The sequence below is a fragment of the Equus quagga genome, chromosome 19 (assembly GCF_021613505.1).
Source record: "Equus quagga isolate Etosha38 chromosome 19, UCLA_HA_Equagga_1.0, whole genome shotgun sequence".
Taxonomy (NCBI): domain Eukaryota; kingdom Metazoa; phylum Chordata; class Mammalia; order Perissodactyla; family Equidae; genus Equus; species Equus quagga.
The window spans coordinates 37,520,593-37,546,894 of NC_060285.1; the positions used below are offsets into that span (position 1 = coordinate 37,520,593).

Here is a 26,302-nt window from a genome sequence, read left to right on the forward strand (position 1 = left end):
TCCATATAAAATTATTAATTAGATATCTTATATTTTTTTGTACTAAGATTTCAAAATCCTATGCATATTTTGTGCTTATAACACTTAATTTAGACAGCACATTTCAAGTGCTCAATAGCCACATGTGACTAGAGAATAAAATATTGGTATAGATGAATAAATACTCCTAAAGTCCACACGGACCTAGGAGCCCCCTGATGCCTGGAAAACCATGGGGCATGCTCTCACCAGACTTAGATAACCATCCAGGGTAAAAGAGCTCACAAACGGGTTTGGCTGAGATTACTCTCACCAATTAACTGGTTAACAGGTATGTGGAAAGATGAACCTGGGATTTCTGCGGCAGCTGGATCAATTGTATGAAAGAACGTTCTTCTCATCTAGAAATGTTTTAATTGTTAGAGCTGAAAAAATGCACATAATTGGACTTTTGATCCTGCTTAAGGGTATTTTCCTACATGTGATGCTTAAAAATAATTTTACCTACTATGGCCATAAGTGTTCTTTTCTTTTATTTTTGCTGAGGAAGATTAGCCCTGAGCTAACATCTATGCCTATCTTCCTCCACTTTATATGTAGCTCACCACCACAGCATGGCTGGTGAGTGGCGTATGTCCACGTCCTGGATCTGAACCTGTGAACTTGGGCCTCCAAAGCGAAGCTCACCGAACTTAACCATTATGCCATGAGGCCAGCCCCAGTGTTATTTTCTATTGGCATTTTCAAACAGAATATGGCCACAATTCTTTATTAAATCCTCTATTCAAAGGCTATTTGATTTTGAAGTACTCAAGTATTTCCAAGGTCCTCATGCTTTTTATTTTTATAATTTAACTAATGAGAAGCAAATTGTTTTTTCTGGGTGTAGTTTTGACTCACAAAATTCTTCTAGTGATTTCTTTGTTTCTCTTCCAGAGCTTTCATTTTTGAAAAAAATGTTCTTTTTCTCTAGTTAAAATATTGGATTCTTGAAAAAATTTAAATCATAATTTAGATATTCTTCTTTGTTCAGAAGAATAAAAAGCCTGATTCACCCAACCAAGTGGTGGTTGGCAATGTCTCATTCTTTATCCAATGTGTCTACCTCATTAATCTCTCTGTTCGCATCTGGGCTGATCAAGAATTTTGTAACTTTTAAGTGAATCATTCATTTCCATTTACACTTCAACAGAACAATTTTATTGTTAATTGCAGGTTGTGAATAATGATTTATGGATGTACAGGAAGACAAGTATACTGATGAGAAAAATAAAATGAAAATATTCACTCACTGTGCATAACGGAAAATCCCACATTTAAAAATGATCCCCAAGAGTACTTTACTCAGCTAGTGGATAACTTTTATAATGACATGAACAATGACAATCTGTCATAATTAAAAATTTCTTTACGTATTAATTTCACATGTGCATAACTGAATAAAGTAAATTTCAGTCCCCAAACTCTGAATCTCTGAATAAGATCTAGATAGATAGCAATCAACATGTTTTCAACAAAGAGGACTTTCTTATCATTATCCAGTTCAGTAGCAGAGTTTTGAGGCTATGAGTTTAACTTATTTATATCAATGCTCCAGAATTAATAATGTCAAGTATTATAATTTTTTTCCAAAATAAATTATGAAAAACAGTAACAAAATTTTTCTCTTGTGCTTTGATAAGATATTTCGTTCTGATAGAGAAACCATAACCTGGTCAAGACCTGCAAATGTTAAGTAAGGAAATGTCCATTACGATAACAGAAGAGTAAAAATTGTCTTTGATAGTTCAGTAATATATATTTACTGATATATTGGTGAAATTTCGTGTGTAGTCTCTGTAAGACTTAGTATTAGCTTAAGTCTTTCTACCTATCTTAAGCTTAACTGGAGTTGAAATCCCTTCCATTGAAAAATATCCCTTAACCCTGTTAAAAATAGTGGGTATTTTTCATTAACTTTGACTTCATGTTTTTTACGTATAGTAAATGCCAAAGAGAAAACAGATCCCGGGATTAAGTTCTCATTTTTCAACTACAACAGATAATTTATGAATTAATTATATGTTTAGGGATCTTGAATTAGATGATCGCACTATAAAAGGTCTAATTCTTTGTTTGATGCCCAACATACTTTTCTTTCTTCCTCCTTTCATTCCAAGGTGATATACATTGTATATATTCCCAAGCCAATAAAACTGAATAAAAACAATTCTTGCCAGGGTCTTTTCAAGAAAGACTTAGAGTTTTTTCCAGGTATTATTATGAAATTTACAAAACAAATCTGCCAGAATATGCAGAGTTTTGTAAGTAAGGTCTACACTGAAGGATTTCGGAGTCAGTCAGGTGAGCAGAAGAGGGTTCCAGAACCCAGATAGGAAAATGTTTTAGAAGTCAGCAAATGCCTCTCCATTCTCTCAACTTGGAATTGGAGACAAATATCTCCCTGAGTTTCTACTCTTTGGGCTGTTGTTTATCCCATTCTATATGATATATTTCAAATGTTTCATGTTGAAAATAAATCACACACTACATAGATATTTGCTGTTATTTTCCATAAGAAAAATTTAAAAATAGACCTCAAGGCTTGCAGATTTTATATTCAACTACTTGTCACCGCACAGGCCACATGTGTTATGTTGCTGCTAGATGTGATTGAATGGTATATCAATAGGTACCTTTTTTTTCTTTTCATTCTCTCAGTGCCTATGTATGTACCCATGTCTTTTTATGCATGTTGGGTTGGAAATATAAAGACAATTGAAAAAAAGAAAAGAAAATGTGCTACTAAACAGTTGCTCAAATAAGCATTTAAGAACTTAATTTCAGAACTGATACAATGTATCCAACCTAATAGAATAGTTCCTTCTTCACAGGAGGCTTCATGGAGACTGAAGCTGCCGCTCAGGAGTCCCTGGGCTTAGGCAAACTTGGAACTCAAGCTGAGAAGGATAGAAGACTGAAGAAAAAGTAGGTTTGGAGATTTTTTCCTCCTTTTTCTAACTTTTATTTACTCTTTATCATTGTTTGTGGGGAATTAAAAAGAGAGCAGTTGGAAACAAAACAGCAGACTGAGGCAATATTGTCCTGGTGTTCCCGAGAGCATTCTGTGCTCGAGTTTCCTGGTTCTAATGGGCTACAATTGGAAATGACTATATAAATCTTTGGCCTGTAGTAGAAGTAAGAATTTTCTCTAAGAGACCAAAACTCAAGTATATTTAAAATACTTAAATGTAGCCTTACCAATAATGTAGTATTTTCTTTGATGTTAAAGTCCATACTGAATTGGGATGAGAAAATGAGAGTGTACACCATCCAACTTTGTGTTCCCTCTCATGACAGTTAAAGCCTCTCCTCTTAAAATGGAGTATTTAAAAGGAGAACATTTCTCGGACTGATTGAATAGAAACTTATTTTAGACTCCCGGCAGATTGTTTTGCATCTGTCAGGAAACTGATAATGTATCGTTTCATTCACATATAATATGCAGCATTTAAATGTTGAGTCTTAGCAGCTGTTAGAAAGCAAGAGGGGCCATAAATAACATATTTTTAAAGTACGTAGTAACGTTTTTAGTGATGAAGTAGCACCTTTAGCATATGTTCTTTAAAGCCAAAGAATTTCTCTTTATTCCAGAATCTACTGGTCAACTACTCCTTTTCCTCCTTCTCAAATATTTATTGCAGTATGATTATAATTTTCATGTTTACCTTCTTTCCTATGAAAGAATGGTCACTGCTCTGGTCAGCATTTTGGTAACAGATATTCTCACATGGTTAAAAGTATTCAGTCTAATCAATTTACATCATATTTTGCCTTCTCACCTGCTTTGCAGAAGTTTACTAATAAGGAGGAAATATATACTTACAAGTTATAGAAGAGCTCACTAGCCTAACTATCTCAGGAATTTTCTACTTATTACATTTTGATATATCCAAATTTAGTGGAAATACTGTGCTGAAAAAGGAAGTGGCCTTAGGAGCATTATTTCTTGAATAGAATTAAATGTGGAGTCACGTTCAAGGCTAGTAAATATTTCTTCTTTCGTTATTGATCACTCAAAAATATAATTGAATACTATCATAATCTCTTGGAAATCTCCTAATTTTATATATTCTTATTAAGGAATGTTATATTCAATTGTATGGTTATTTATTGGGAAAAAATCTTCTAAAAATTTTCTCTTTGTTAGGTTCTTTAAAACTTATTTCAAATCTAAAGGACTTTTAATTTTATTTATTTAAAATTACTTCAAGTCTAAAAGAATAAGAGCAATCAAACGCAACCTGGTTAATGGACTTTTTTTATTTCCCTTAAGCCTTAATTCTCATTTTTCCCACGATGAAATGTTTACAACTAATGGCGATCTGACCAGCTGTCACACTGCGTACAAGGTTGATATTGTGGAAGTGCATCACACAATTCATTCGTTGTTTATGGGACCAAGTTAAATGTCCTTTTTAACAGTTACCAAAGTTAAACATTTCAATTATAAAATGATTTTTAAGTAATATATTTAAAGTTAAAGGTTAGCTATTATTAATTTTATACACTATTAGAATGATTTAATATTAATTTTGTGGATTATTTTTCAGATCCTAAGTACACTCACAGTCAAAAACTGATTTTAGTTTTCGACTTAGTGTGAAGATCTTACTAAGCTTGACTTTCGTGTTTTATTTTGCAGTATGTTTCAGCAAAATAATTTTAAGATGTATTAAACAGAATACTTGTCTTTAATATTAAGAATATTCTATAATACAATAAAGGCTAACATTTCTCTGTACAACTTTTTCCTATAGAGTAATAGTGTTTGGGTTAAAATGAATCCAAGAAGGCAAGATAGAGTTAACTAACGGAAGGATGGAAGTATTTCTCTTATTGTTGACTATCCCATAGCAAGAACTCTAGGAGCAAAAATATGCAATTAGTAATCACGAGACTTAGTAAATAAGTACTACCACTTATTCAGGGCTTGCATGACATTGTGTCTTGATTTCTAGGTTGCCAAAAAGTGAAGTGTCTTCATGTAATGAGTTTTATAAGACAGACACGATAAATTACTTTTAAATTACATAGTTTCAGACTTTATTTCTATCAGATCTTATCATTAATTATTATTAAACGTTGACTACTAGTTCTTGAATTTTTTAAAGTATTTAAAATTTTATTTAAACAATTCCAATTTTCTTTTTTTAAAAGACATTATATCCTCTTTAAGTGCTTCAAGGAATCATACTGTTTTATGTGTTCAGATTTCATGGTTACTGGACTTCTTTCAAGATGGAAAAAAAATTCAAGCAGATTTTATTGAAAAAATAAACAAAAACAAAAACGGAGCAACTTCTTTCAGAATGTAGAACACTATAAGTTGTACGTGTATAGTTGCAATGACTGTGGTCTCCTGCTAGTTGTTTTCTACATTCTATCCACTGACCAACCAAAATGATGTTTCCAGTACAACGTACTTAACTTAGACCTACGGTCCCTGCCCCCAAATTCATATCAGAGACCGGTTACTCTCCGTGAGAACAAGCAGAACTGGAGAAAAATATCGTTTTCAACTTCACTAAGATATCAGGTATCTACAGTTGACAATCTGTGAATTTAAATTTAGCTGGGAGAAATCTTCTCTAAAGAAGTTAGTTACAACATATTTTTAAAAACCATATGGGGAAGATAGTTTCAGAGAGCAGCGTTCGTTCAAGACTTTCCAAATTCTTGTGAAGTTCAGAAATTTATAATGTTGGCAATCTCAAACAAAAGTCTAATTTGAGCTACGCTTACCATCAGCAAATTAAACTACATAGATTAGAACATCTTACTAGATCTGTCTTCCTAATTTATTCCACTTTTGTTTTGCTTTCTGGTGCAGCATTTGTTTTGCTTACATTTCCAGCTATTGTCGTAGGATGAGAAAAAGGAAATCAAGAATCCTGAATCTGCTAGAACATCCACTGTTCCAGAAAATCTTGTCAACCTTTACCTTTCTGCATTGGGTATTTTCACGCAGATGCTATTGTCCATCAGTGCAACTAGGCCTCAAGTCCATCTATTATTGTCCCAACTGCTTCAATTTGCCTTATCTTTCTGTACATTCCTTCAAAGCTTCAATTCCATAAATTTCTCCAGGAGGTTTACATACACTTGATACCTACAATAATTGTGTCAAACTGAAACTCATCTAGTAATTCTTCGAATACTTCACATTAATTTTTCTGGTCTTCCTCATCAAAATTTGACCAGTTTTTCCGTAGCTTCATGGTATACCTCTCCTAATCTTTAAGGATTGAGGCACTTCCTGTTCTCAATATCTGTCTACATGTTAAAATTGTGATTCTCCGTAGTTTTCTCAGTGTGGGCTCCCTCTGGAGTGTCACTACTCTCTGAGATCTTATCCATCATCCTTTGATTTCATTGGTCTCCAAGCATCTTTTCTGGTTTAACATGAACTAAACATCTTTCCCATTTCTAAAACTCACATTACAAGCAACTAGACCTGAGAAGTTCACCTCTTCTCTTTCATACTTGTCACCCTGATCTTCAAGAACTTATTTCTCTTTTTTAGCTCTCCAGCCAATGTTTTAAGCTAACCTAAAGCTACTTGCTCAGGATGGCCAAGTAAAGCCAACCACATAGCTACAAAAAGTAACTGCATGGCATAATGGAAGCTATTGTAAGGTCAAAAACTTGCTTGCTCTGGCCCGTCAAAAACCTCTATTTCGGAATGTTCTTTAACTCCTCAAATTTCACTTAGAGTCTACATGCAGATATTTTAGGACTCAACAAATAAAAACTCTGTTTTTTGCGTAAGTTTAGAATCTATTTGATGATAGACAAAGGATTCAGACAAATTAGAGATCAAAATGCCAGCTTTGTGGCCAATAGAGCTGTTAGAATATGACTAAGGTATTTGGCCAAAAAGGGGTTTCCTAAAATCTGAACCCCAAAATTAGATAAACTTATTTGACTCAGAAGAAGCTGGATAGTCTCAGGCTTCTGAGGTACACAAATATAAGCTTCACCTCTTCTTAAAAACGGCATCTACAGGGCCTGGGCCCATGGCCTAGTGGTTAAGTTTAGCACACTTTGCTTTGGCAGCCTGGGTTCCTGGGTTCAGATCCCAGGTGTAGACCTACACCACTCATCAACCATGCTGTGGTGGTGACCCACATATAAAGTAGAGGAAGATTGGCAACAGAGTTTAGCTCAGGGCTAATCTTCCTCAGCAAGGAAAAAAAACCCAGCATCTACAATGTTATGTTTCTATAAACAGGTTACTCTAGAATCAAGGACCTGAACTCATAAGGAAGGAAAAGAAATTTTATGTCATTAGGATCTTTGCCTAAAGAAGAGTTTTCAAAGTATTAATCTAAAATATATTTGCATTACTATCTCATCAGATTTCTTAGCTTTTTTTCCCTGAAATATAATTAACTGCTGATTTCCCAAATCATCGTCTCTGGAAATGTAATGATAGGGTGCATGGCAGCCTTCCAGAGTCCTTGAGCCCTGAGAATACAGTTTACACCTAAAATTAAATGATAATTGCTAAAAGTGTAAAACTGCTGGTTTACAGTAATTTTCCCTCAGAACTTTGAAGATATTGCTCTTCTGGCTTCCAGTTATGTCTAATGTCAATTGATTTTCACTTTTTTAGGGTTTCTTTTTTATTATTTCTCTCTCTCTCTTTCTGAAATTTTTAAGATTTTTCCCTTTCCTATGGGGTTCATAAATGTCACAAGTATGTTTCTATTCAAATATATTTTGTTTCATTTTTCTATTTATACTTTTAGTCTGCAGACATGTTAGATTGGACTGTCTTACCTGTATTGACCTAAAGGATTTTCAGTTCCAGGCTCAACTTTGATTCCAGAAGCTTATTTTTACAGAGACTTATGTGATAAAAGAAAAAATTGCGTGTTTCAGTAGAAATATACCTGTCTAATTCTCACAACAGTCTTTGATAGTCAGTGAACATTTTAAAATTGACCAAATACCTAGTGAATGGCTACGTATCTCCAGAAATATAAAATCTGAAATCTTTATCTTGTTTTTATCTGCTAAATATTTCACTCCTGCATTTTTAACACTGTATAATTTTTTATTAAAATATTATGCATGCTGAAAATCTTCTGTATCTTGAGACTTAAATTGAAAGATACCATATGAATATTAATATACTGACTAACGTCACTTTCAATCTTTAGTTACAATACAGGTAATATATTATATGTTAAAATTTGCTATGTTCTCCTGAATGTATATCATTGCTGAGTGAATATGGATTTCATATTTGAAATCAATTTTTCAACATCATTAAAATGAAATTAACATTCCGACTCAGCTGCCAGCAGCCTCCCCCAGAGAAGCAGTCCTATCCTTGGAGCGTGGCAGTCACAGTTAATCACTACCAACGGATCTTCATGTTAGAACTTCAAAGACATAAAAGTGAAGCTCCATAGATTTAGTTAATTTATTTCCATTGCAATCCTAAGGGTCTCCTTCAGTGCATAATCTTTAATGTGCTTTGAGACTCCGCATTTTTAATCTTTGGCATTTGGAAGGTTCAGCGTTTGCATATCTCTAAGCAAAATAAATGTCACTAAAAATATTCATAATTAAAGGTATCACAGATATTCTACAACATTCTTCCATTTAATAAATATTTATTAAGTGCCTATGTGCCAAGTTAAACTTATAAATGAGTTGTGTTCCAGAGGTTAATTTGTGAGACATGCGTTAGAAGCTTTGAATATTTCCCATTTAAGTTATGCTATATATATGGAAGCTAAATGTCTTTTCTTCCCCCACAAAAATCTATTTTGTAAGTGCGCTGTAGGAACTGATTCTGGCTAGATAAAACAAAAAGAGGAGTCACAGTAGAGTATCTCAGAGATTGCAGAAACAACAGAGCCGGGACAACTCCGAAATTTCAACAATAAGAGATTTTGAAGTATTTCTCTAGGGTGTTGTCAAGAACTCATATTTTCTATTTCACCCCATTCTGAATTTTAAATTCCTGGGTGAAAGCATCTGATTGGCCTAGTGTGGAACAAATATTTTCACTTGGATCAATTAGTTCTAGTCAAGGGTTCATTTAGTACAGACATGGCTACAGGAAAACACTCTGAGCACCAACTCAAAATGACCTGACGAGGTCAAATATTTCAGAGCCTAAACCCAATGTTCTCAATATTTCTCTGGGAAAATCTGTACTGATTTCCTACTTGGAACTCCAGCAGTATGTCTTCTCTGCCTGCGCTGAGCTGGATATAGCTCATTAGCTCTCAGCTTGCCTTCTGATTATGGATAGTCCTGCTTAGCTCCAACTGTAGACAATTGTAAGAATTCTTGAAGCTAAAAAATAATAACATCCAAAGACTAAAGGCCAAAACGCATTGAAATTTGTTGGGAAAAATAAAGCCAAGGGACATCCAAGTGCGTTCAGATGTATTTGATCGATTTGGTGGAAGGAAAAGAACGTAGAAGGAACAGGACCGCTGCTGTGAGCCAAGGGCGCAATGTTAGCAGACTACAGAGTAAGTAGAACACAAGCCCTGTACGGTCTCTGTATTTTCTGCCCAGGAGACAAATATTTGACGTGGAAAAAGTAAAATAAGAAGTAGTAATGGAAAATTAAAACCTAAGACAGTTACATGTACTAGAAGAATGACCTCTTTTTCTAAATAAATCCATATCATTTGTCCGGATTGAGATAAATGCTAGATTAAGGGAACATGCAAATGATAACTTTTTACTCATTCATTTAATGTCTATTATGTCTCAAGAACTGTGTTAGAAACAACTGACATTCGAATTATACAGTTCCATTCTTCAAAGAGCTTGCAGAAGACAGACATGAAAACAGATTATTGCACTTAAGCATTTCTGGGGCCGTGATCACTTCTTTAAGCCACTGGTCTTTGAACAGAGTGAGAAAAGTGCCACAAGCCTAAAGCCACCTAATGTTCTTACTTAAAAGTTGTTCCAAGCTAAAGACTGGTCAGCTCACTGTTAGTTTCCAAAATAAATGTACAACATTTATTAGATTACTTTTGTGCAATAAAAAGGGGATTATTAATAACCAAGAATAAATAGACTTTTTAAAGAATAAACCCTTAACTTTTTCAAAGATTTTCTAGACATGTAGATGAGGAAAAATACTATGGAAATATCATTTCTTAAGTTCAGCATGGTATTTAATTTACTTATTGCTGATACTTCTATACATAATATTGGAATGAGACTAACAGAATGGAGTTATAGCTGATGAGACCACTGTAATCAAAGGGACTGAACAAATGAACTGATAGTGACTGAATGAAACAAAAGGTGGCAGGCTCAACACTTTTACAAGTGATTTAAATGAAACTATCTGATTTGTGGAAGAGTGAAGCCAGAGGCACAATTAAGTTTTTAGATAAATTATTCTGTTTAAGGAAGACCGTTACAGAGAGATCTAAATCTAACAAGATGAGTTTAATAGGGGAATTTATATAATTCTGTATCCAACTTCGTGACTATACTTACCGATTCTTGGGTATAAGAGGGTATATATAATTTTAACTGCAACTCCTAAGAAAAATGTTTCTGCAAAAAAGGCAAATTAGCAATGCCTGACAAGGAAATTAGTGGTTTTCAATATCTGTAAAAGCAATTGATAGAGGCAAACTTCTATGCACTGACCAGATCGTTACTGCATATTGAGTTAATTTCTGGGAAATATACTTGAAGCAGATGTATTCAAACCAGCATTGTTCTGAGACACATGACCAGTGTAGCAAGGTGATACCAAACTGTGTCTTCAAGGAGTACTAGAAATAATTAGGAATGTGTGGCGTGTAGAGAACAAAGATCCAGACGCTGACAAAAGAAAGAGCAATTAGACTTGTTCTTTATGGCTTCATGATAAGATCTTGGGCCAAAAGTTAGAGGTCATTACAGGTAAATTTGAGCTGAGTCTGAGTGAGAACTGTTAACAATCACCAATCTGGGAAGAAAGAATGGACCACCTAGAAAGAGCTGTTCCTCAGGATTCTGCCCAATATAGACGTGCCAAGCATGGGTATGTGGTAGGATAATTACATGGGGGATTCGAATTTCAGCTGAGAGATCGTATTACGTGCTCTTTAAATTGTCCCTGCCCTGGGATTCTATGATTCTCTATATAATTCAGAGAACTGGACTCAAGAGAACCTCGGCTTTTTAAGCATTGCAGTGTCTGACATATTAAGTACTCAAAATTTATGTCCTGAAAAATTGAACGCTTGAATAGAAGCTGAGGAGGGAAAGAACTCTACGGTGAAGAAGAAAACCTAAGAAAATGGAACAGGAACTGAGGCAGTGACTTCTACCCTGAGGACCAACCAGAAAACTGGGCTTCATCTTTGCCCTCATTCTTCTTTGTCTTTATTCTTCCTCTGTGCACCTCCCTTTACTATCACTATCACCTCCCTATACCGGCACTATCACCTCCCTATACTACCACTGTGTATATTATCTCTTTAAACTCTCTCAAATGAATTGATTTCCTTCTTTCCTTTCTCAGGCCATCATACTAAAATAATTTCCATACTTCCAGTCTTGTCTTCCTGTAATCCACTCTTCACACTTCAGCTAAAGAGATCGACCTAAATCACATGTCTGAAAGCCCTCAATTATTCTCTCACGTTGCTAGGACAAATTCCAAATGCCTGTATATAGTCCAGAAATCCCTGTGATATCTGATCCCTGTTTATCTCACCAGTTTTATCTCTCCCTACTTCCCATCTAGCATGCTGTGGTCTTAGTAGACTTAGTATCTATTTCTTGTTTATAATTATTCCTATCTCCTTTTGCATATATATCCTGTTTCTTTTTCCTCCACGTCTTTTGTATAGTGATGAGAATAATTATTTTATATGTGATCAATAACTAATAATCACACCAGGCAGTTAAATATGCTAGGCACTATTCTACACATTTTACACATATTATCTCTTTTAATTTTCACAAGTCTTTGAGGTAGAAATTGCTATTTCCTTCCACACATGAGAAAACATGGGTTTCCAGGCACCGTGGTATAGAAAAGCTCAGATCTCCTGAGCACAGTTTTCCTCTGAATTACTTAGGATCTTAGGATGCTAAGGCCATGATGTAAGGAGTGTGTAGTCTACGCTCTCAGCTGGACCTTGAATACCCTATCTAATTTTAAATGGTCTACATAGGAAGTCAAAAAAAATCCCTCTCTCTCTTTATACTCTGAAAAGAGTAGCGTACTTTTTCCCCTAGAGAATTAGCTTCTTATCCAACTCTATCTGTTCCTTCAAAATAATCAACAAATATATTTAAACCAAACACCCTTTCAAGACGGTGAGGGGGAGGTAGTTTCAAAGCACAAGATGCAGCCATGTTGTAAAATTGCTTTTTTTCTGCTATAATGAGCCCTATATAATATTTCAAAGTTAGATGTAAGAATAGTAATGATCACTAATAAATAAGGCATGTAAGAAATTTAAATGTGTACTTGAATCAATCTAACATCATTCATTCCAGTAAAACTTACAAAGTCAGTGTCAAATAACAAGGATAATTTAGTTCCTTTTTTAAAAGAAAAAAATTCAGTAATTAGGGTGCATTTAAAGAAATGCTGACATCTTACTCCAGAAAGAATTCTCCACATTTGTTTCCACAAATATAAGTTCTTATATTACCTGTGTATTGTCTTTTTCATAAAGTCTTTGAAGATGTGGTTTCTTCCTATAGTTATTTAAAATTAGCCATTCATGAAACAAGCTTCTCATCCTTGTTTCCACACTTCTGAGACAGGCAGGGATCACTTATATCCTATTGACAGGTTTATGTAAAGAAAAGTCTACACCAAAAGCTTTTCATTCAAAAATACACGTGTATGTGTGTATATGTATATTTTATGCATATGTATATACAAACATACAATTAAATGTCTTTATTTCAGATTCTGCATAATCAAAACTTTAATTTTGGGCTTATCTGGGTTAAATTTGCTAGGCACATGACCAAGAAAATTCTCAGAAGAATAAAGATTTCTGGACCTTTTTTAAAGTTTCAAATACTTTAGCTATTGGAAGTCAATATTAACTTTATAGAAAAGTTATTTCTGAACGAGTGTGCTGATGAATCATATTTAAAACTTCTGAACCATTCAGACACCTCCCATGGTCATATTCTGAATCTTGTCATTACCCCAAAATCATTCTTATCTCAAAATTGCTAATTCAAGCATATTGTTTCTTCCTAATCACGGTCTTCTCCTTTCAGCTGGCTTTATCAACTTCTTCCACTATCGTCTTTTATTAGCTTGGATTCTTTCTCACTGCATGAGCCCCGTTCTGTCCTCTCCCTTCTCCCTATTTAACTTAGATTCCATGTCCATTATTTCAGCACTCTTTACTCCTCTTTCACTTGGTCACATCTGCATATCGTAACTATAGCCACTAGTGAATTTTCTTTTTCCATGTCTGTACTTGGGCACCTCTTTGCTGCTGGAGAATATTAACACAGGGGAATTTGGACCAGCTTCATTTGGGAATTCAGCACTTCCCAGTAATCCCAATATTTTTCTCTCACCAGTCTTCTTCCTACTCTCTGCATCTTTTGATGGAGACCTCCACTGCCCTCAAACGTGCGTCTTCTGCAGATGAGTTCACATTCCACCTTAGAGGGAGAGAAAAAAGAGAAAGTTCTCTGAATTATTTGCTGCCAAATACACACTAACATTTGCCCCCATCCTGCGTTACTGCAGAAAACCAGGCTTCTCTCTTCTTACTTAAGACCATCCCCTCCCTTTGAATTATGTTATGCCAATTTCGCTCCATGTTGCTCTTGGAGCTTCAAATTCTGCTCTCTTCTGTGTTGTGACCATCAGCGTTTAAACATTCTCAAGTCTCACCTATTAAAAGAACTTCTTTCTTCATTCCACTTTTCCACTCCAGTTACTACCCATTCACTCTCCAATCTGGTGTTCATAATTGATTTAAAAATATTTCTGAGTCGACAACTTAAACTTTAAGAAGCAGGAGGCAGCTATATTCCCCACACGAAGCCCATGTAGTGAATTATTTCTCATGCGAAGTTTTACATCCAAAATTGACTAGTTTATAAACAAGAGAGGGCCCACTCATTTAGGAAGAGATCGAGAAGGTTAAAGTAAGACAACTGAAAAGTTTAAGGCCCTCATTTTGGAATACAAGACATCTGTTAGCTGATAATGCCCTCTTGATGTGTCTGGATTTTTGCTGTTGTTCCCAAGGAAAATATTATGCCAGTCATTGGATTTGATCTTATTCATTACATGGCAACTTAGAACCTGTTCTTTTCTACATCAATTAAAAGTTATTATTTGCCTATTAATAACAGTGGCCTTTAACTGAAGAACATTAATTCTTGACAATCTCTCTTGCTATTATCATAACCTTGAAAATCTGGAGTGAAAAGAAAAAAAATGAGGTTATGTGTTATTGTAAATAACTGCATGTAGAAAAGAACATCAATTTTTATATGAAGAAAAATTAAACACTTTATCCAGACCAGAAAAACTGAAAATATATATTACCTCTGACATAAATTTATAATATATTAACACAAAATTTTTCACAGTCATTTATGAGTATAGCTTTCTGTCTTTTGCAGATTTTTTTTGAAAGTTATGAGCTGAAATACTTACTATTCTAAAAAGATCGCTGCTCAGTATTGCTCTTAAATTAATTGACTTAGGAGAAGAAAGTTCACAGAAACTATGAGAAATCAGACAACTTACACAAATTGATAATAAATATATTAGAACTTTAAGCCATACTTTTTGAGTAATATCTTTTTATTTGTATTTCCTGTTCATTTTAATAATTTCTCTTACATTTTATATTTAAGGTATTTTTATTGGTACAAATTCATATTTTAAAAAACAATAACTAAAAGTGTGAGAAATATTAATATTCCACTGTGTGCAGATTTAATCAACTTGTTTTATCTGAGAGCCAGTCCTAGATAGCTGGGAGGCTGGGGAAGATCATTTTGTCCCTGGTAATAACTGGCCCCAAATAATTTTGGCAATTTTCATGGAAAGCTCAGAAATTCCCTTTTTTTCAGAGCTCATCAAAGAGTTCACAGGTATGTTGACAGGAAAACCACTTTAACCACCTAGAAGCTATCTCTATTTGGTCTTAATTTTCTTTCTCCTGCGCGTATGATGTGAAAAATATGCCTTAAATTTCCTAAGACATTCTAATCCCAATTTCTATGGACGTTTATGTTTTTGCTTGTGTGAAAATTCGAAGAGCTTGCCACAGCTGTTCTGGAGCTGGGTCAAAGAATATGCATTCTCCAAAACATCCATTTCACAAAATAATACATGGTTTCTCTGAATGAATGCATTTAGAGGAGGCACGTGCACGGTGTTCCACTGCACGTCGAGCTTTTCTTTATAGTGGTTGTGTAGTAAAAGAAGAAACTATCTAACTTGCTTGATTTCTAAAGTAGAATTTCTGCTTCATATTTTGTTATATTGAATATATTTTGTGAGTTGTAAAGTTTTATTTTTCTAAGAATGAGTCTATTATATGCTTGAATAGAAAATTTAAAATAATATTACCATGGCTTTTTGTTAGATTATTTAAATTCCATATTTTCCCAGTGCCTCCACTATATCCAGGGAGCAAATGGGCTACTTCAAACATTATATTTAAATCAGCATTGTTTTTGTGATGATTTCTGGTGATAATGGTGAACCAATCTAGTTCATCTTTATTTCCTCAGAGCAACGTTTATAAACATCTGTCTAAATAAACGTTTCTATTGAAAGAAGCTCAATTGGCACAAACGCAACATTTATTTTGCCAGTTCAAATAGAGGAGGAGGAAGTTCTGTGACAAGTGAAGACTGATAGAACTCTTTTATGCTTTTTCGTGTTCTGATTACCGGCACATACACATTCACAAAAATTATTACTATTATTATGACAGGAATGTACAAATTCCTTCTTGCCCCTTAATTTGGGGCAACTTAATTTGTTGAGGAAGTTGAAGATCAGAACCTACTAGGAATTTTCAATAAACCACGTACGAGAACTAGAGTCCAGATATTCTGCCCCTCAAACCAGTGCGTTCTTCAAGTTGCTGCCTCCCTAGAAGTCGGCTGTGCTTTTTCTTGAGCTCTGACCGCAGGCTTATAAGGCTGTGTGAGAACCTGAGCACCACTTAGTAAGTTATTGCTTCTGTTTGTAAAACAACCCAGGAGTGGCCTGTGGTAATGTTTTTGGACAAGGTGCCTGATTTCCTCCTGGGGTATAGCAGAGGATGGGAAAATGTGGTCATGCATGTTTCAGAGTGGCTCATTTTCAAGAGACAGACTTACTGGTCAGCTATTAAACTGCCCTCAGCCTGATGCTTTTGGACGCAGTGAGTATGTGTGTCATGGTGAAATAAAAAAGGACACCAAGTCTTTCTCATATCTGAGCTTTTGCACATCTGAAATGATGCTCTTGTTTTATTCCATGGCTTTCTTTGGATTGAAATGTATCCATTAACATTTGTGTGCTTTTCTTTTCCATCCATCCTTCTCCATCTCATGAAAAGCACATCAGGGTAAGTTGAATCACAATGGCTGCTGAACATGTTTATTTTCAGCACCATCCTATTTTTCTTTTATCTTTAGTATTTCTCTTTTCAGTTGTAACACAAGCTGCACTGCCTCTGACATAAAATGAAAATTATGAAGTGTACTCATTTCCACACCATACAAGGAATCATTGGTTCAGAGAAATGTTCACGTTCAAATTAATTATGGTGGCTTTTCAGGCACTTCTATTTCTTCAGTTCTATGAGACACACATCAAAGGACATTCCCAATGTCACTTCCCCTAGTTCTCAAGTCATTCTCTAGGAGTTAGTGTGGCCTTCAATGAGGCTTAAGAAATAGTGCAGGCCTCTTCAGTCCTTGTGACTGTGCCACATGACTGCATCTGCCTGTGGGTTCCCCGGTGATTTGTGGAGCTCAACCAGCATTATAGTCAAGAGACAAACTTGTCATTTACTAGAACTTTCTCTTAGATGAAAAGGGTTAAATGCTGGGTCTTCTCCAGTAGAACTTTTACACCTAGATTCCAAAGTCGTCATTGGTTTTGGACGTTATTTTCATTGTTTTCTGTACTGCTGGTTAATTTTTAAAGCTTTAAATATCTATACCACTCGGATTATCATTTTAAATTTGAAATCCTACTCTTTGAAATAAAATTAAAATATGTTATCCTTTCCTAAAACAAATTGGGCTCCAAAGTAAAACAAGTATTATGCATATAATATTTATAAATATTTGCTTTAGTGTCAAGTCTTGCATTGGCAACATGGTGAGCTGTTTAAACACCTTGTCTGGGGAGAGGTATTGCTTTTCAATTCAAAGTAAAAAATATTGGGAGGAGAAATAAAATGGCTCCAATGAGATACAATTATCCAAGAAGCTACGGAGCATGTCACCAATTGGTTGTGTGAATATTTTATAAACCAATATAAGGCCATGTGCTTGGAAATACTACTTAGTTCATTAGAATCGTTTATATTTGATATTTTTTTCTGGCTCTAATTTTAAGTTACAGTGACTACTACTAATTATTTAGCAATACAGTATTGATTTCAGCTAGGATAATTTATGATATTAAGGAAAGCTCTAGAAGGTGTTCTTAAAAATGAAAAGTAAGCTGTGATTAGAATACCATTCAACTATGCTGGCCAAATGCAAGTTGTAAGCTCTTATTTTTTAAAAATAATAAATATTCTGACGCTGGATTTTTAAACCATTATTTTAATCTCATCATGTAATATTGGTCTTCCATTTTCTAATGATTTTTAAGTTTCATGAGGAATGTAATCCCAAGAAATGAAACTTTATGTCCCTGTCCCTTTTCAAAATAAATATTGAAAAATAATGAGTGCATAATGCCTTGTCATTTATTGATTAAGAAACTGATATAATTGCTTCAATTCTAAAATTCAATTTCTTGCTGTCTTGTACAGACTTCCATAACTTAAACATTTCAGGACCCCAAAACCTTTTTCCCAGTACAATTGCTAAAAGAAATCTTAGTAGGATAAAGTGTTAGGAGAAGATAATGCAGTCATAGTGAAGATGTGGGAGGGTGTGAGGTGGAAAGAACATTGAATTAGGAAGCAGAAGACAAGAGTTTAAGCCCCAGCTATTCCATTTGTTTGCTGCACACTGTTGAGTGATTGACATATTCTCTGTACTTACTAATATGACTGTCAACTTCCTGCTCTTCACAGGAGTATAAGAAAATTTGTATAATCTCAGACGCATGGCAACTATAAACTTCAAATCTGAGTTAAAGAGGCCTTAAAATTAGATGAAGCGCTAAAGCAATCTAGTCTAAATGATGTCAAATAACCTATGAAAAATCACCAGCCATCCTCCAGTGAGTCCCCAGTTTACCATCAGCAGGTGTCTGGGGAGAACAGACCACAGTGTCTTGCAAAAGTGAAACTGTTACATGAAAAGTAATACAGGCCCCTCTAGTCTTCAATAACAGCCTGAGTAATTCTATTGCTCTGTCACATTTGTGCATGTGTGTGTGTTTATACCTTTGTAATGGTTTTAAAAGTGATTAAATTCAAAATAAAGTGAGTAGAGAAATTACAGAAATCCCAACTCAAATTCACAAATAAATTAAATTTCTTTTTTGAGACTATACCCTCCATTTCGCAGCTTGAAGAAGAAAGGTTTCAATCGGAATGAACTTTGGTTTTAATATAATCAAATTATTTTAATTCTAAACAACCTTGCTTGTGTTCTTGGAATCTAAATAGAACACCACTTCAATGTGTAATGGATTTTTATGCACAACTTCATGTGAAAATGGGCCATAATAGGACACACAAACACATGTACACTTGTGTTTGCACACACACAAAATCACAGTATGCGGCACATTCAAAATCAAGTCAACCTTGTTAATGTTGAATTTGAAACTTTTAACTGTATGGAGCTAAATATGTATATTCAGGCAATCAATGTTCTGAAGCAGCTGATGGGATTTGTGACATACTCTGTTTAGAATAATTATGTTAATTAAGATATGTATTTCCAGCTTGCAGAGGTTAAAAAAAATTGGATGGCACCAAATTTTGTTCACATTTGGTGACCAGAATTTAAAACAGTTTCTCATATATGTAATTTTGATTTTCATAGAATTTATCAACAAGTATGGATTCCTGAATGATAAGATTATAGCCCCTTGTCTGATTGAAATTTGAGGATGTCATATCCTGTTTACCCTCCTGGCTGTTGAATTTTAATTGAACAAGATACATTTTACAGTTAATAACGACATGAATTCTATGGAAGTTTACTGCTAGTGTTATGTAAGGAAGATTTATTCTCTGTGCTACACTGTTAAGAAGTAGATTCAACTGTCAAATTATTTTGACTTATGTTTTATTCTTGGTTCTTATTGAGCCACATATTTATTTCTTCTGGTTATATCAATAACTAAGTACTCGTCACGTGCCACAGTAAATGAATAAGTCCTAAGGATAAATTTTTCAGCCAGAGAATTACTTTGTATTACAATTACATAAAATCAATTAAACTAAAACAAATTACAACAAATTCAGCTTTTCCATCCCAATTAGATAAATGAGACTAACCTCCTTCCTCTGGCCAGTATGTATAACCTGATGTTAGCAAAGAATAACCAGAAAAGAAAAGTCAGTTTTTTCTTTCTCTTATAATATTGAAGATTAAAATGTGTGCGAATGAGGGTGGAGAGACTATATATATTAACCAGGAGGTCAAATAAATATATGCCACTTCTAAATATAAATGAACCACAAGAAAAGATAGAAAAGTGATTGACAATCATTTCATTTAACACTAACAATGAAGTGGATGTTATTGTCCTCCTATCTCAGTTAGGAAAAGTTCAGAGAGGTTGATCACCTAAAGGATGGTATAGGGGTTAAGGGAGCTGACTCTGCAGCCAGGTTGTTAGGGCTCAAATTCTGGCTCTGCCACCTGCTGGTTCTGTGACTCAGGTGGTCTCTGTTCTTCAATGTCTTCACCTGCAAGTGGGTATCAGTATGTATCTTATTGGGTTGTTGTGACGATTAAATGAGTTAGGATAGCACATCACACATAGTAAGTGATGAAAGCACGTTAACTATTACTATCTGGAATCCAAACCCTAATTTGTCTACACGCAGAAACTTTGCTTTTTCAAACCACAACATGATATCTCAGAAAAATATGAAGCAGTTCATCAGAACAAGAGAGCACATTAGATAAATCTCTATTATGGTACTTACTGCATTAAATTGTAGTAAAACTTATTTAATTACATTTAATTTTTAAAAAAATTTTCAATGAAAGGTATAATAAGTACAATAACTGGAGTATATACAAGTTATAGTATTTGTGTAGAAGAGAGAATTCTGCCTGAGAGAGGTCTTGCAATCTTAACAGGAAGGATAAAGCATGAGCTGTGTCTGAAGGATAAGCATGAGTTTGTCACGATTGTGACGCAAAGAAGGATGTTCCAGGAAGGAGGAAAAGGCATATACAAAGTCGTGGAGGGTAAGACAGGATGAAGTATTTGGAGAATGACAAATATTTCGGTACTGATTGAGCAAAAGAAGCTGGGGAGACTGCCAGAAGCAGATCACTAAGGGTCTTTTCAGTCATGCTAAGATATTTGACCTTTATTTTTAGGACAATGAGGAGGTGTTTAAGTAGGCAAGGCTTATAAAATATTTGTGTTTAGAAAAGTCTCACTGGAGGTTGTAAAAAGTGTGTGGAGGGGCAGTTATCGAACAAGAGACAGAGAGACTTGGCAGTCAAGGAAAGTTCTCATTCCTTTTCGAGGTGCAATAAGTAGTTAGATGTTAACAAAAACCTAGACTACTTAAAAAGCTCCCTATAACCAAGGATCCTAGATGACTGTCAATGCTGAGCGTTTTGTGGATTACAATATAGCAATTGTTCAGAAGATATGCTTAGCTAAAGCATGCAAATAAAAATGTGTAGTGCAGTGGAAGAGCAAACTCATCTCCAGGACTTTAGAGTCTTGGGAGGGAGAAGAGGCCCATGCATATGGCGCTAATCACCAAACTCTATGGTGATGCTGACACCCTAAGATTCCAGCTTTTAAATAATGAAAGAGTCATTATGGACTAGGATGATCACAAATAAAAGGAAGGTCATGACTTAGGCAAACTGTAAGATTTTGCTAGTCGAAGAAGGCGGGGAAGAACTTACCAGCTCTGGAAAATGGTACTTGCAAAGGTGGAATTGGTCATGCACAACTTATTTGCCCAAGTAAGTTTTCATTTCTGATTAGAAGTAAGGGAAGATGATTAGAAAGGTGAATCAAGACTAAACCAACTTTCATCTTTGTAATCCATGTTGAGGGTGACACTTTAAGCATTTGAGCAACCAGTGAAGAGTTTTCAGAGGACAGTGCTATGATAAATTGCTGTTTCCTTTGTGCAAGTCAGTGTATAATCACAATACGTATATGTTCTCATTTAACTCTCGTATCAACCCTCTGAGGTAGGTGTTGTTGTTAACTTCATTTCTCAGATGAAGAAACTGAGGCACAACAAGGTTAAACTGATTTGTCTATGGATGCACAGTTAAAGAAGGGAGGCACCAGGAATTGAGCCCAAGCATTCTGACCTTAGAGGCCACTGTATGATCTGCTCTGCCATCATGGCAGATTTTTTTCATGCCAGTGTATTAGAAGGATACGAACCCTAGAGAGAAGGACCAATTAAAAGGCAGAGAAAAAAGTATGGTGGCTGTGAAAATAGAAAGTAAAAGAAGATGAACTAGAAAGTGTGGAGGAAAATTGACAGGCATTAAATGTAAGGTGACTGAAGTGGCCATCCTGAGTGACAGAGAGAATGGTACTGTGTCGAATTTAGATGGTCTTATACCAATTGGCAATCCCAAAATAGCATCCTAGGCTAAGTGGTCTGAGAATACAGTCTCTGTTCACTCACAGAGATGAACCATCACTTGGGAAGAATATTGGGGAGGAGACTTTACCGCCCCCAGGGCCTATGACATTTTTGAGTAACTGATGAATTTCATTTCCCAGAGTTGAACACTTTATGGAATTTGTTGACTTAAAACTTGTACTCCCCTATGATAAGGGCATGAGAACAGGGATTTTGTATGCCCTGGGACTAACCAAGTTGTTAGGCAGTCAGTCATCTGATTTTTATGGACCTACCATGTACCAGGTTTTGTCTTCAGCAAAGAATAAAACCGACCAAATCTCTGATTCAATAAAATGTTAAAGATATTCTAGGGAAGATTGCTTAGTACTGTGGGGTGTATAAAAGGAAGTAGTAAATATTGCCTGAGGGGTGAGGGGAGAATGCCTTCAGAAAAGAAGTATTTTTGTTGTGTCTTGAGAATCAAGACAAAGTAAGAGGAGAGATAAGACATGGAGGCACATGGACATCATTTAGTGTAGCAGAAACATACTTATAAATGCAGGAGAGAGAGCTCGAGCCCCTTCCCCATACTCCACCAATTAGGTCACAATCACAGTAGTTGAGAAGAGAGGTAAAACCCAAAGAGGAGGAGCCAGACATTTCCATTTGGATTGAGTCATTGACACAAAGTCATACGTGTTTAAATTAGTCTGGATTAGAAGTTACACACCTGGCAAATGCTCTTGGTTTATTTACGTTTTTTAGACATTCTTGATCCTTTATCTAGAAATCCCTGGGACTAGTTATTACTAGGGTGCCACACTTTGTTCTTGTCCTCAGATCAGGCGTAATGAGCATGGGCTTCCCACTGCACCTTTATGTATGGATGTGCAAATTACTCACACACCTGACTGTTCATCACATCACATGATGGGCCTTCCTAATGTGTTACTTTCAAGTTACAATAACTCGACACCATATCAAGGGAGTCTGAGACCATTGAGGGATCCAACAGCGTTCTTCATTGCAGATGAGAATGTGTTTCTTGAAAATACTCAATGACTCAGAAGATTTTCTGGTTCAAAATGACCTTCCCTTATAATTTGTAAGGGAGTTTTTCTTGTTGTTGTTTTTTTTTTGAGTTTTGTCAGAGGCAATGACAATCCTGTGCCTGAGACTCTCTATAAAAGGAAGCGCTGCTGATGTCCTCTAAAATCTAGTTTAAAATTTAAAACAAAAACATGTGCCCATAACCATCTGATGTATAAGGTTATGTTTAAGCGATATGTAAGTGGTCCTTTGGGAAAGGATAATTGAATATTAGATTGCTGGGGAAAAAAAGAAAGAAAAATAAAAATGTTTATTTAGGCTTGAATAGAAGGAAAGTAATTTTCAGACTCAGATTTGTACTGGAGAAAGTGACCACAGTGTCACTCTGGAAGAACAACTGTCACTTGACCTTTAAAAAGGTTGATTCTGGGGTACACAGAGAATGCATACCTTTCCACATATGGACCAGTTGAACAGAAAAGACCAGTATATCCAAAATGCCATTTGTGCCAAATCACTTTTTTATTTAGAATTTCCTGAACAGTTCAGGCCCAAAATATCTGATGAGGACGAGCATGCCCCCATAAAATTAATGTTCCCCTTGATAATGTTAGGAAATCATCACGTATTCAACTTGGTGATTTCCAGCTATTATAGTATTGCCCATATTGCTTTATTTTTCTAACGTTGCTTCTCTCTTAAGCTGATATGTTCAGATATATGTCTCATAAATTCTGTGTGGTGCAGATTTTTTTTAATAGTTTAGAAGAATTAAATGTAATATTGCTTTGAGAATTTCAATGCATTTCTTTACACAATTGATACTGCCCTGGGTTAAGGAAAAGCCGGTCTGGTGTCCTGGTGTGATCCCCAGGCATCTGCTCCTGCTTTGGCCTATTTTGCACAGCTTCAAGTGTGTACGCTCCTAGGCCTCTACAGAGATTTTGCCCCGTCAGCTGTGGACCAAAGGGCAGGATCCACTGCATTTGAGCTCCCTTATTCCATTATCTTTGCACACGCGGACTAAAGTTATTATATCGTGAGAGTTTGTGATTTAAACACAACAGACAAAACAAAAACAAAGAAAAAATTTTAAAGGACCAGATTATCCCATGATTTCCTAAACAATTGTATGATTAAATTTCTGTTCAGAAGGAGAATACAAGTATTTGAGCATATGGGATTGCATCTTAAGTAGATTCCCGTCAGGGATCCCAAACCAGATCAGACTCTTGGAAACATCTGGAATTAGTGCTGTTCTGACAACATTGCTCAAAAAATGGACCAAAAGAATATATTATGATACATAATTTACGAAAACCCGAAGCACCTAAATGTAAGCACTGGCTGACATGTTCAACATTCTCGACTGCTTACTGAACACATCTTCTGTGTCTGACCTTGTTCTAGACACTTCAGATCCACCTCTGAACAGAATATATGAAAACATTGGTCCTTCAAGAGCTTATTTTCTATCAGGAGATGACAGACTGAAGAGTAAATAACACTCTATGTTAGAAGATAAGTGCCATGGGAAAAATAAAGCAAGAAGTGGGGACAAGGAATGTCTGGTGGGGGTTACAGGAGGGAGAGGAGGAGACATTCAGACAGAAGGTGACATTTAAAGTAGGGAAGGAGTCAGCCAAGTGGAGATGGAGGGGATGAGCATTCCAGACAGAGGCAACAGTAGATGCAAAGGTCCTGAGGCAGAAGAGGCCTGAGCTGTTTCCAGGAAACAAGAAAACCAGTCTTGCTGGGTGTGATGGAAATTGAGTCAGAGAGACAAAGAGCATAGGGTGGATCCTGACGCTGCTTCAGGTTTTATTCTCAGTGAGACAGGGAGTGACTGGAGGGTTATGAGCAAAGAAGTTACATTATCTGACTTAAATTTTGACAAGATCACTCCAGCTTGTGTGGTGCATTTTTATTAGGGAATTAGTTAGAAGTTTCACAGTTAAAATGTTCTGGTTTTTACAAATGGCTTTTGTGCAACTTTTATAATTTACTTGTGAAAATGTTATATGCTTTCTAGGTGTTGAGTGCATATTTACTTGCTTTTTTACTAAATGTAGCAAAAACCAATTGTAAATGTATACTTGTTTCTTCCCCTTTAATGCCATTCAGCTGTTACATAACTGGAAGTGTTCCTTTCCCTAATGGATATAACGTTAGAGCCCTTAATAATATTCTTCAGCTCTGTGGAGACCTACTCTCAATTTTCTTGCACATAGTCCACGCTCAGTCCTGTCTCTGCTCCTCCACCCTTTCTGCTTATCCTGCTTGGAGCTCCATCCTCATCTCCTTCCTACCTTCCCTTCAAAGCCAGCCCAGTTGCCACAAAGCCTTCACCAATTGTTTCCATTGCTATTAAATCCTTTCCCCAAATCCTCAGAATCAGAATGTGCATCTATTTGTGTACGTGTTGTACTACGTTTTCAGATAGTTTCATGTGTTTGCTTTTTCTATCTAACCAGGGATCTCCTGGAAAACAGGGTCCGTGTCTCTATTTCCACAGGTGTTCAATAAGTACCTGGTGGTTGGTTGTTTGACCCTTCAACACATTTCTATCAATATATTCATCACAGCGAGACCAGGCCATTTGAGTCTGGTTTGTAATGAAAGAATGTCATTGGCAAGCTTGAGGGTGGTGGTGGAGGAAGCCCACCTAGCTTTCACTTTGGATTCAGGGCAACAGTGTCGCTGTTCACTTTCCCAAGTGCTGAACAGCTTACATGCATAACAGTTCAAGACTTCCCTTGCTATCCCCTCCAATGAAACAGCAGTTAATTTATCTGTTGCTTCAACTGCTATAACTTCAATTTTTTATTTTGCCTCCTTGATTCTTTTTTGCACTGCATTTTTGTTGGTAGCATCCATCGCCAATAGGGAAAGCTCTCATGTTGAAAGGCATTTTTGATTACATATTTTAAAATATTACGTAGTCCACCACAATGAGATTAATTGGTTGATCATAGGAAATCATCAAATGCTTCATTTGGGAGTTCATATATGATCTTAATGATAGATTACTAAGCATGAAAGACACACATCCAAAGTAAATAAATTAACATATTACGTTTTGATCATTTGTATGTAAGATCAAAGCATACTAAGGAACAGAGAATACATTTTCCAATAGAGTCTTGGCCAGGCATATATCAATTTGAATTTCAGTGAAAACACATACTTGCCATTTTGATAATGAACAATCTCAAATTGGTTTTTTAAATGGATTTACAAATGATTTTGTAAATGGATCAGTAATGGGGAAAATGATTAAAGATGAATTTGTCAAGGTTGTTTACATTTTC

At 35.5% G+C, this 26,302-nt stretch overlaps 1 protein-coding gene across 1 annotated transcript in view; it reads left to right on the top strand.

Moving 5' to 3' along the window:
- The window catches only part of PPFIA2 (PTPRF interacting protein alpha 2), a 444,237-nt gene that overhangs the window by 380,293 nt on the left and 37,642 nt on the right, over positions 1–26,302 (top strand). Inside the window, exon 20 of the mRNA XM_046646383.1 lies at positions 2,853–2,946. Coding sequence (XP_046502339.1) covers positions 2,853–2,946 — 94 coding nt within the window. The remainder of the gene's footprint in view (positions 1–2,852; positions 2,947–26,302) is intronic.